Source organism: Bactrocera oleae, chromosome 6 (assembly GCF_042242935.1).
Source record: "Bactrocera oleae isolate idBacOlea1 chromosome 6, idBacOlea1, whole genome shotgun sequence".
Lineage (NCBI taxonomy): Eukaryota > Metazoa > Arthropoda > Insecta > Diptera > Tephritidae > Bactrocera > Bactrocera oleae.
The window spans coordinates 62,123,749-62,135,794 of record NC_091540.1 but is presented as its reverse complement, the minus strand read 5'-3'; the positions used below and the strand labels follow the sequence as shown (position 1 = coordinate 62,135,794).

Below are 12,046 nucleotides of genomic sequence, written 5' to 3'. Positions count from 1 at the left end.
CACATACGTATATAATAGCTGGATTTTTATTGCTACAAAACGGCACATACATACAAACGTATTTTACAGCTGTTCAAAGCATAAAGTGAGGTATTGAACTTGAAAAGTAATAAGCGCTGAAAACGCCTATACGGTTAAGTTGGCCGCGTGGAAAAAAATTGCGGCGAAAATTCTGTGAAGTTGTTTGGTGCATTAGAAAGATATAAAAAAAAATATATTAAATATGATATTTTTAATTTCAAATATTTCAAAAAATTAATAGCAAAAAAAGAAAAAATTTTACTTACATACAAGTATATAAAAAAATATTTAAAAAAAATTTAATTAATAATGTTAACAAAAACTATTTAAAAAAAAAAAGTTTTAGGAAAAACTTAATTTAAAAAAAATTATTTTAAAAATTTACAAATAATTAGAAAAAGAGTATTTTTTCAACAAAAATTAAAAAATAATAATTATTAAATTAAATTAAAAATTAAATATAAACAATTAACTAAAACCAAAAAGTTTATCAAAAATATATCAAAAGTTTATCAAAAAAACAATTTAATAAAAAAATTAATTTATAAATAATTTGAAAAATTGTGTTTTCTCATTAAATAAATTAAACAAAGTAACAACAACAAACACATACAACATGCGAAATATACACTTTCACATCGTGACCAAAGTACTGCTACTCAGCTTTATTTTCACCACCACACAGCTGTCGTCAACGTAAGTTTATCTGCAAAGCGTGAACGCTTGTTTCTACGTAAAAATTACTCATAAAGTAATAAGCGATGTATTTAAATTTGTTTTCCTATTTTTCACGTTACTGTTTTATCGAAATTGCTTACGGTTTATTTTTTTTTTTCGAGAATACTTTTGAGTGCATTTGAAAATATTGCAAACGATTTTTGTTGAGTTCGACAAAACACGCCTAATTACCGATAATGTTATGTCCGTATGCTGCTAACGAGATTCGCAGCGCCTTGAACTAGAATTTGTGGCGCGCTACTATTTTATATTTGCTAAAAAAAATGCGTTTGCGCAAAAACAAAAAAAAAAACAACTAAACACAAAATTAAAAACAAGAAAAAACATATCTTAAAAAAATAAAATAAAACAGCCAAAATAAATAAAAACTAAATGGAAAATAAAAATATAGGTGCACAAACATATATGTATGTATGTATTTACTCAGCTGACTGTGTGAACACATGTAACATGTTTTTGTTTTTGTTTTTTTTTTGTACTTTTTCTGTTGCTTGCTTACACGTTGACTGCGTTAGAAACCGGTACTTATATGTATACACATACTTACATGTAAATTGATAATGAAATCTCTATTGAAAGCTTGTACTAGCTGCAAATTGTCACTCATACGCACTGGCGTGTACCAACAAACATTAGCGAGACGCCGCTATTCGTTAGTTGAAGGTCGAGTTAACCTCAAATAAACGCTTGCGACGGGAAAAAAATCGAAAGTGCGTAAAAAATGTGTTAAGTGACGTTGTAAAATGCAATTTTTACACACATGTTCTTTATTTATTTATGTTTTTCATTTTTTGGCGCGTTCAAAACTTGTATTTTTCGCTATTGGAACTTGTATTCGCCCAAATAACGCGTAGTGGGTGATGTATTTGCGCTAAAGAAATTAATTTATCAAAATGTTAAAGTGCAAGGTGTAGTGTGTTTGAACTTTTTATGCATTTAATTGTATTAGCAACGGGAGTTGTATGATTTATGTGTTAAATTAACGTTCAGGGTGCCGGAAAGGTTGATGTGGTATAAATCAATTTTTCGAAACAAAAATTTTACAAAATTATTTTAGCCAACTTAATTATTAAAAAATTACAAAAAATTGTGCTTAAATTTGGCGACTTGATGATTTATATAATAATTAAAAATCAATTTTAATTTATAGTTTTGAATAGGTTAATTAAAAATTAGAACTTGCTTAATTCATCAAACAGTTTCTATAATATATGTTTTAAATATAATTTTAGGCAGTCTGGAGTTCAAAATATCTTTACCATAATAAATACTATGAAATTATGTGAAAATAGAGTGTATTCTGAAATAGAAAGTGGAAAGTTCTCAGTCAAATCATCTAAAAAAAAATTTTTTTTTTGCATAAGTTGTACAATTTTTTTGCAATATTTTAATATGATTTGTAATTGTACTTTTATTTAAAAAGTGGCATGCTAAAACTATAAAATAGTATATGACAAAACCAGTTAATAAAGTGGTATGTAGTAAAAAGAAATCCATTATTTTTTCGCTGGATGATTTTAGAAATCTGTATCTCGAGTTGCATAAGTGCGATCTAGTTACGTTATTTGGCGCTAGAAAGATAAGGTTTTGAACTAAAAAATATTCTAAGACTGTTTTGTGATCGCTTAACTCAGTATTGTTTGAGGACGCGTCAAGGATGGAAAACAGATGTCCTATTTTACAGTTTTTCTTTAATAAATACAAAAACGCAAGCCTGGCGCCTGAAAATGTGTATAATGTTTATTGTCCTGATACTGTAACACCTAATCACAAACGATTTTAATTCGGTCGCATACGTTCCGGTAAAGATCCTTTGTCTGAAGCAAATAATCACCCAGAAGCGGCCAGCTTTGGCTAATGGGAGAGGAATTTTATTTCAAAAGGATAACGTCACGTAACACACATTGATAGTAACTCTCCATAAGCAATTGGAGCTTCTTTAGGAGTTTCGTATGCAAACACATTATAGTTCGGGCCTAGCATAAACTGATTTCTAACTGTTCCTGTTTATGATAAATAATTTTTCAACGTTTTGTTTTCTAAGGGCCGAGAATTTCTATGAGAGTGTCATTAAGGAATTAGCAATAAGTTAATGCATATTTGACCTATAGCGGATCATTCTAACTATGCTAAATAAAACCTTCAATTCAATGCATAACTAATAAATTTCTCTTTATTAGACCATATATTAAGTTTTGATGTGTTTTTAATCAAATTTATTAATTATGGTGTATTTCCAAGTTAGGAGACATTTTATATAGTAAGATCGAAACTAGATTGTACACTGATGTATTAAAGACTCTTAAACTGTCAAAAAAAAAACAACATTTAATAACTTTTTTATCAAACTATATTATACATATGTATGTATGAAAAACCATGAGCGCAAAATAGATATTCACTCGTATATATTTATTACTACCATAATCTTTAAATTTGACTGAACAAAGCAGAACCTAGTATTAATCTTAATTAGAAGATTTTTCCATTAAATCTCGAAATTACAAAAGTCTTAATAAAATCAAACTTCAAGCACAGACTTGAGCACACTCAAATCTGACAGCAATAACTATTTAGTAGTGTTAAGAGGACAATGATAGCAGTGAACTTGAACTTGATGAGATTTCCACAAAGCGCATACATATACTTTACTGAGTATTGCGTTCTCAAAAATTTTAATACTTTTAATTTTATTACTCGAAGAGTAGCAACATGTGCCTTTTAAGCGCATAACTTTTTTAATAAAAGCTGTCTTCTATTCGCCAAGCGTTACTCTCCAACGAATCGAACAAACTATACCAGATGCTCAAACAAAGGCGCAGCACTTGTGGCGTGATGTGTATTATGTTAAAAAACGTTGGATTACATTTTGGTTTTCTATAAACTATTTATAATAATTAATTTTAAGTCTGAAGTTTTAAAAATACAAGAAAAAAAGGAGCTTAATCTGTCATCATTCACAATACCAGTAAAACTGATCTAAAATATGCAAAACAAAATTTATAAGCATTAAAGATAGCGGCTATACCACTTTAATGAGGTATCCGCATACTCTTTTGTACGAATTCAGCGCGATAACTTTGTTGAATTGAGCAGAGAAATAGTGAATTGAAGACAGCTAATATAAAAATAAATAAATACAAAATCCGCCAAGCGTCAAAAAACTTTTTCAAACCTAAATTTCATACAATTTGTGAGAATGGTAACACGTAAATATATCCACATACATACATAAAATAATTTTAACAAAATATATACAAGAATTTTGTTAAACTAATGAGAGATTTCACTCGCTTATTTGGGAATAGCGCCTGATGATTTGCCATTAGAAAAGCCCAAGCCGTCAAAGTATGGGTAGCAGTGAATATCAATAAGAAAATTTTATTTTTCTTTTTGATTCAGTATGTCCTAACTTTAATAAGTTTGGAGTGATCTGAATCATTTTATGTTCCTTTCTTGAAAAAATAACAATTACAGCAGATCAATATGTAAAAACTGTCAAGCGAACATCTGTCAAAAATGACATTTATAACTCTGCAATAAATAATATATTTGAATATTTTACCAAACCACCTTGTGATGAGCCGATTTCCCAACACAAATCATATTTCAAAGAGAAGACAATCTCAAATAAGGTGGATGCAGAAATGTATCTGAGAGGTTCCAGGTGTGTTTATCCGCCAGCAATTTGACAGAAAATCTATCATACAGTAGTCTTAACATATTTCTATTCAATTTAGATCAACAGCCCCCAAATTGAAACAAGTAAAGCAGTCTGACACTAAAGCAATATCTGAGTCCAAATATGCGGAGTCATAGTGACTCAATTCAAAGAATTAGATTGCATAGATCGCCTACAGTTTTAACCCTTGTGATGGTCGACGCAATGGTTTTTATAGCAAGAAACGACTAATTGGGGCTTAAACACTTGATATCGAATCAAAAAATACTTGTTTTCAAAAAACTTATTAAATTTTAAGTAATTTTCTGTTACTGTTAAAATTCTAAGATTTTTTAGTGCGTTGGGTATCAATTTACACTAATGTTAGCAAGCTCAAGGCAATTAATATGAATTAGTGAGGATATTAAGTTCTAGTAGTGCCTGCATTTTAGATATGATATGATAATTTTAGAACACACTTTTCTGTTATTTATAATTTGTAAGAGTATTAGCGATTGTGAGAGTAAAGCGGTAGTTAGGCAGCGAGTGCAGTTGACTAGTATACTTAACACTTGTTATGTTGAAAGTAAAATGATGGTTTCTTTGATGGTTAATACTGCAAATGATCACGTAGGTATTAAAATAAATATCATTAATAGAAAATTGAGGATTTTGTAGAGTAAAAATACTTTCTGTAATTAGTTTGTGATAAGAAGTAAAATATATAAAAATAAAAAAATCAAGTAAATTCTACTTATTTTAAGCTTAAATTATATTATATAGTAGAAAATTATAAACTAAACAAGAAAAAAGGTTAGCTTCGGCTGGACCGAAGCATTTCTTATACTAAAAAAAGGTATAAGAAGATTTTCTTGATTTTGATCGGGCAATTTGAATTGCAGTTATATGCTATAGTGATCCGAACAGAACAATACGTTCGAAAATTGTAGCATTGCCTTGGATGATATATATGGCAATTTTCGTGAAGATAATTTGTCAAATAAAAAAGTTTACGATACAAGGACTTAATTTTGATCGATTAGTTTGATCGGTGGTTCCGACAAGTGAGCACCTTCTTGGTAAGGAAAGGACGTGTGCAAAATTTGAGAACGATATTTAAAAAAAAAAACAAGCGAACATGGCTAAATTGACTCAGTTCGTCACGCTGTTCATTTCTATATATTTGCTATAGATTCTGCAACATTTCATTCTGGGTGTTAGCAACTTCGTGGCAAACTAAATATGCCTTATTTAGCGTAGCCACATACCAGCTGTTCTAATTCTTATTTCCGTATAAAAAATTAGTTTTCTTTACAGTTTGCACAATTTTTTAATTATGTACCTTCTTATATAACATATATGTACACATGTATGCATGTGTATGTGTGTTGCCTGTTCTAATAAAAGTGCCGCCAATGAGTAAACAAACCGCCATAGAATATCTGTGTAGATGTCAGTGTATGCGTGTGCACAGTTGATTACGAAAGCATTTAAAAAAGCATTAAAACATTAAAGTTTTTTTATTTTTCAAAGAAAACAATGACAGTAATGAGCTTCGAAAATCCAATAGTAAATAATTGCGGGATGCTTATGCACAAATTAATGGAAAATATTTATACAAAACGTTGTGTTGCATATTGGGTAAACAATGAGAAGCGATAAGTGTTTAGCTGACAAAATATATTTCGTTTCGATAGCATGCGACACAATATAGGGCTATAGCCAAAATAATTATATATAATTTTTTATTTTTTTTTTTTTGTTTTTTCTTTAAATAAATGTGGTTGTAAAACTAAATATAATTTAAATTGTCCTTTAAGACAGCGAAGGTTAGCAAAATATTATTTATTATTCCAGAGTTTAAAAAAAACAAGCGGGATTATGCCTTAAAAGTTGCACAAACACATTTTTATATACAGTTATATGTATTTGTTTTTGTTGTTGGGCTTTCGCGTAGATTTTAAAGAAATACGCAAATGAACTTAACTCCACAATGATAACGGACCCAAAGCACTTTCGTGTTGTTGTTGTTGTTGTTTTCCAAAATGTGCTTTTTTTTGTTTGTATTTTCTCAACTGTCGATACACTATTCGCTAGTGTTTCACAGTTTTATGAGTTTTTCAAAATCCCCTGAAGTCTTATACATACGGTCAGTATGTACTTGTATGTATGTTTATACATATGTGTATGCCTTCAATAAAATGCAAGCGCACAACTATGAATATATAGTGTATACATACAAATACACCTATATAAGTATGTTTGTCTGCTTATTGCCGCGTATTTTTTATTTGCACATTTCAATAAATATTTGCACAGCACGACATTTGTCAACTGAACACAAACAACGGTAAGTTCGTCACGGTTGATCTCTTTCATATCAGCGAAATTGACACTTTTAATTAGCACACCATCCAATTGGCATATTAAAACATTTATTTTCTGGGTAGAACATGTTGTTTGCCGTTGCATATTTGCAAAACTTTGCAGTCGAACCCAATAAATGTCGGCTCATGCACATAGAAGTGTGCTCTGAATATTTTAATAGCTCTCTATTGTATGCAAAAGGCAGATTTTAAAAATCGTCCGAATACTTCCCGGTTAACTTTGACTAAGATGTGGTTACTGTGCTTGTTATTGAAAAGAAAAAACAATAAATGATTAATTTTAAGCAGTATAGCCATTAATAAATTTAGTTTGCATATTTCAGGGCGCTCGCACTTCTGTTAATGCAATTATTTGTAAATGAAACTTATACGGAAGAGTAACTTAAGTCCAATTTGAAAAAAAAGGTTTTGTCTTGGTTAAAAGCTATATGTTAAAGAGCCTAAGTATAAATAATCCATTTTAAGAAATAATGTGTGAATTTGATTCGGACTGAGAAAAAAATTTTTTTTTTTTCAATTCTCATACAAATTTTTAGTATCGTCTTCAAAATAGGCTCCAGAGCCAGTACGTTTAATCCAATTTCAAGTGCACTTGTTATAAGATTCGGTTATAGTGGCCTTCACAGTCTTCAGCGAATGACTTCAATCGACTCATGGCGCGTTCCCCGAAACTAAGATTTAAGTTTCGAAAACAGGCAAAAGTTACAGGGAATCAAATCTGGCAAATACGGTGGCTGGGCGATAAATCTCATTTCGTCTATGATCAAAAGTCAGTCACAATGACGTTAGAATATGACGGCGCATAATCGTGGTGAAAAATCCATGAAGTTTCGGATCATTTTAGGAGCGCCATTCGCTAGATTGTTGGACGTCATATTCATAAACCCGTCTCCTCCTTTGTAATGCTGGGTTTTATCAAATGTAGGGTACTCAGCTAAGCTGGTAAGCATCTCTTTTGTGACCTCTAACCGACGACAAAAGATTCAGATCTTTTTGTATGAGTATAGCATGTCCAAAACATTAACCAAAATGTACTAAGTCGATCCGTTAAGAGATGTCAATACGATGCGCACGGTTTCTTTAACATTTCGATTTTATCTGCTTTAACAGAGATCCAACGGATTCACGGTCTCCAAAAAAATTGTTTTGGTACTCAGACGGCATATCTATGTTGACAGACTAGACCTGTAATTATCCGAATTATTCGTCAACCTCTTTCTCTTACTTTCTTAAGGTCCACAAAATATTGTTGTTGTAGCAACATCGAATATTTTTGAGGAATGCTGTCGAGTTCACAGTCCTGGGTCCGATATAAAATTAGATCCGTTCCAGTTACTGACTATCGTGTTAATGGTCGTCGAAATAATAGTTTTCTGTAATCCTGTACCCTTCTTCCGGCTTCATATTATATTTTGCAAGTGGTAGTTACGCAAAGTACTAAGTCATAATTTAATCTATTAATTTTTGTCATTGGAATTGCACTTATGGAGCGGGGCTTGGTGGAATACTTTTCTAAAACATAAAATTAATATCAAGTTAGCACATAGCTCTAAAAAACTTATTAATATTTTTTGTAGCTTATATACATATGTCAACTTCTAAATATAGGTACATAATAAAGTAAACTCAAAACTGTGTTAGTTAAGTTATAAGCCTACATAATTTCTCTGAATCCTCAACATCGGCTTGTAACAAATTAATACAGTCTATTTATTGCTTGCCCTTCTCCAGAGCGTCACTTGCTGCTGAAGTGGAGGAAGATTGTCCGCCAATCTCGAACGCTACAAACTTACAACAAACACAACTAATCCAGCGGTTAACGCACGTATGCCGTTATGATCGTTTGGAGCGACCAATCGGTGAGTTAAAAAAGAAAAAATTTTATAAAAAATACAAAATAAATAAATATTTGTACTTATTTACAGAATATGGCATGAATGGTGAACGTCTGCCCGTTACTGTTACGGCGCGCATCTACGTGTACTTCTTGCAAAATCTTAATTCCGACTTGTTGCAATTTAAAATGCACGCGCTACTGCAGTTAAGCTTCAACGACAGTCGTCTGGCTTACAAAGAGTTGAAGCGACACGACAATATCATCGGGCAGAAACATTTGAGCGAACGCCTTTGGCTGCCGCATATCTTCTTCGCCAACGAACGTGACTCCAGCATTTTGGGTACAGATGAGAAAGATGTTTTGACCTCGATATCGCCCGAAGGACGTGTCGTCATATCGCAGCGTTTGCAGGCAACGCTCTATTGTTACATGAACTTCAAGAAGTTTCCCTTTGACGAGCAATTCTGCGCGACTGTATTGGAGAGTTGTAAGTTGAAGAGAGAGAGAGAAGGAGAGAGTTGCTTTTTTTAGAGCAAATGAGAAACAAATTTGTGTATATTTACAGGGATGTACAACAAAACGGAAATGGTGCTCAAATGGGAGCCTTATTCGCCGATCTCATTCGATCCGGAAATGCATCTAACCGAATATTATATGCAAGGCTTTTGGTATAACGAAACGATTGTTAACTCGGATGGTATTAATTTGCGACATGGATCGTTCGGTGAGTGAAATATTGTTGGTTCTTTAAGAGAAAGTTTCGGTTATAATCGGGTTATTGTTGGTTGTGTGTGAGGACTTTATGATATTCAATATGTAATCATATGTAATTTTAATTATTATGCTCTTTTATTTTTGCAGTTGGTAATTACAGTTCACTCAGTTTTACGGTTCATCTTAGCCGTGAGACCGGTTACTATTTGATGGACTATTTCTTGCCCTCAATGATGATCGTTGCAATTTCGTGGGTTTCATTTTGGTTGCAGGCCGATCAGTCCCCTCCCCGTATCATGTTAGGTAAGTATTTAAATAGTATTTGTGTTCGAAAAGAAAATTAACTTTCACCTCACATCAATATAAATTGAAAGTGTAAGCGAAAATTTCTAAAATTTGTAAAAATCGGAAGAAGATAAATCAGCTGACTTTGTTTACAAATTCTGCAGTCTCTGACTAGAAAAATTGTCTCGAATAAAGCTGCTGTTTACTCCGAGCAGCTGTCTTCTTTAGAGAGAAGAAAGCAGTGTATAAATTTCATATCTCCATTGGAGCTTAATATTTAAGCTTTATTGAGCTTAAAATTAGCTTGTTTCGAGCTTGCTCTCAATCTTAAAAGTACACATTTTGAACATAAGGTATTTGTCGCCCAACCAGATTAAAAGTTTAGCCGTAAATGAATTTAAAAGAAAAAAGTTGCCTACCTTTAGGCGCCAATGAATGGAAGTTGGACTAAAAAGGTTCAGACCTTTTAAAATACTCTTCAACTATCATTATTTACATTTTGACCAGAAATTTGTTTCCAAAAATGTTGCCTACATTTAGGAGCCCAGAAAAATATTACATTATGGAGCTAAGGCCAGATTTAACTTCTGTCAATTATTGAAAATGAAATTACAAAAACCAAAATATTTTCACGATAAAAACAAACGCAAGATTAAAATTTTGGTCGAAAATTATTTTAAAAAGAAAAAGTTGCCTACCTTTAGGCGACAAGCAAAATAAAGTTAAATTATAAAAATAAAGCTTTAGGCTTCTGTAAAAGTCATCAGAACAAAATTTTGACTATAAATTAGTTTTAGAAAATGTTGCCTACATTTAGGAGCAAAAAAAAAGAATTTTATGTAAGATTGCATTTAAAATTCCTTTAAAAACCAGCCATCATCATCTCATACTCATCTATAACAATATAATATGTTTTTCTCATACTAAAATTTTCACTTGATGCAATTTTCTTGCAGGCACCAGCACTATGTTATCATTCATCACATTGTCCTCATCCCAAACGAAAACCTTGCCCAAAGTCAGTTATATAAAAGTATCTGAAATTTGGTTTCTCGGCTGCACATTCTTCATCTTCGGCAGTTTGGTCGAATTTGCCTTCGTCAATACGATTTGGCGACGCAAAGAAAATGTGGAATTGAAAAAAGTGAATAGTAAATACATAGTGAAGGCCTCGCTAACACCGCGTCCAACCAGACGCGATATAAATAAGAATAATCTGTCGCGCACGCGCTCCTGTTCCAGTCTCGATAATATAACATCCAGCACGGAAAGCGTATTGAAGGGTAATTCCAATCCGGGTTACAACAATTACCTAACTGTACATGTAAGTTAATGCGGCGAAGTAGTAGCGGTTGAAAAGTACAATAACTGTAAAATTCCATAAATATTTTCAGAACCTACCGATTATTACCACCGAGTGCGCAGACACAGCTTCTGTGACGAGTGAGCGCAATAGCAACGGTACTGATCATGTCATTAATATTGATAAGGGTGGAAATTACGGCATGAGTGATAAGGAGAAGGAAGCAAATCCTGATCATACAACATTTACAACAATGACACCACAAGAGATCGCCATGTGGATCGATCGGCGTTCACGTTTCCTATTTCCGGTTATGTTTTTGGCTTTCAATGCGCTCTACTGGACATTTGTCTATTGCTTTTGATACAATCCAAACGAACATACATACGCACACACATACACAGCTAATTTTATAAGAACATTGTAGTATTATTTAGCAATTAGCATATACTTATATATGTACATACCAAATAATATTTTTAAGTTACCGTTTTACATAAGCAGATATATACGTATACTATGTATGTAACTCTGTAGATAAACCGCTTATATACTATAAATGTATGTAACAATGCAACATTTAGCTTGCCTTTTCCCGCAAAACTAGTCACTAAGTCAGCTAAAACGCATACATATATACTTACCTAAATACATACGTACGTAGTTGCATATGTAGGTATATATTTAAGTTTCATTCATTTGTACTTAAATGCATGAAGGCATTCAACAAAATCTTCCGTTCTATATATATACATACGTATATGTAAATATATATACATATATACAAACAAATGTACATCCATACATATGTATGTATCTAGAGAGTTCTTGTGCCAATAGACCGAACACGAAGATTCTACAATTTTTACACATGTTTTTTATCTGAAAAATAAATGTTTTTTAAGAATATTTTGTTGTTTTTGCTTTTGTAATATTAGTACGTACGCTTCGATGGGTATTTCATTAATTTATATCACACAATGATTTGGCAATTTCTTCACATCCCTTATCAACTCACTTTGCATCAGTCGTTGATGAGTCAAATAATTGCTCATGAAGTTGTTGGCAAAACAGCGAGACGATTATTAAATTTCATTGAA

At 31.9% G+C, this 12,046-nt stretch overlaps 1 protein-coding gene across 1 annotated transcript; it reads left to right on the top strand.

Moving 5' to 3' along the window:
* The first annotated feature begins 368 nt into the window (after window positions 1–368).
* SecCl (Secretory chloride channel) lies at window positions 369–11,855 on the top strand. Its single transcript, XM_014248303.3, has 7 exons — window positions 369–717; window positions 8,539–8,666; window positions 8,733–9,131; window positions 9,210–9,368; window positions 9,506–9,661; window positions 10,600–10,967; window positions 11,038–11,855. The coding sequence occupies exons 1-7, from the start codon at window positions 638–640 to the stop codon at window positions 11,308–11,310; spliced, it is 1,563 nt and encodes a 520-aa protein (XP_014103778.1). The 5' UTR covers window positions 369–637; the 3' UTR covers window positions 11,311–11,855.
* Window positions 11,856–12,046: the final 191 nt, after the last annotated feature.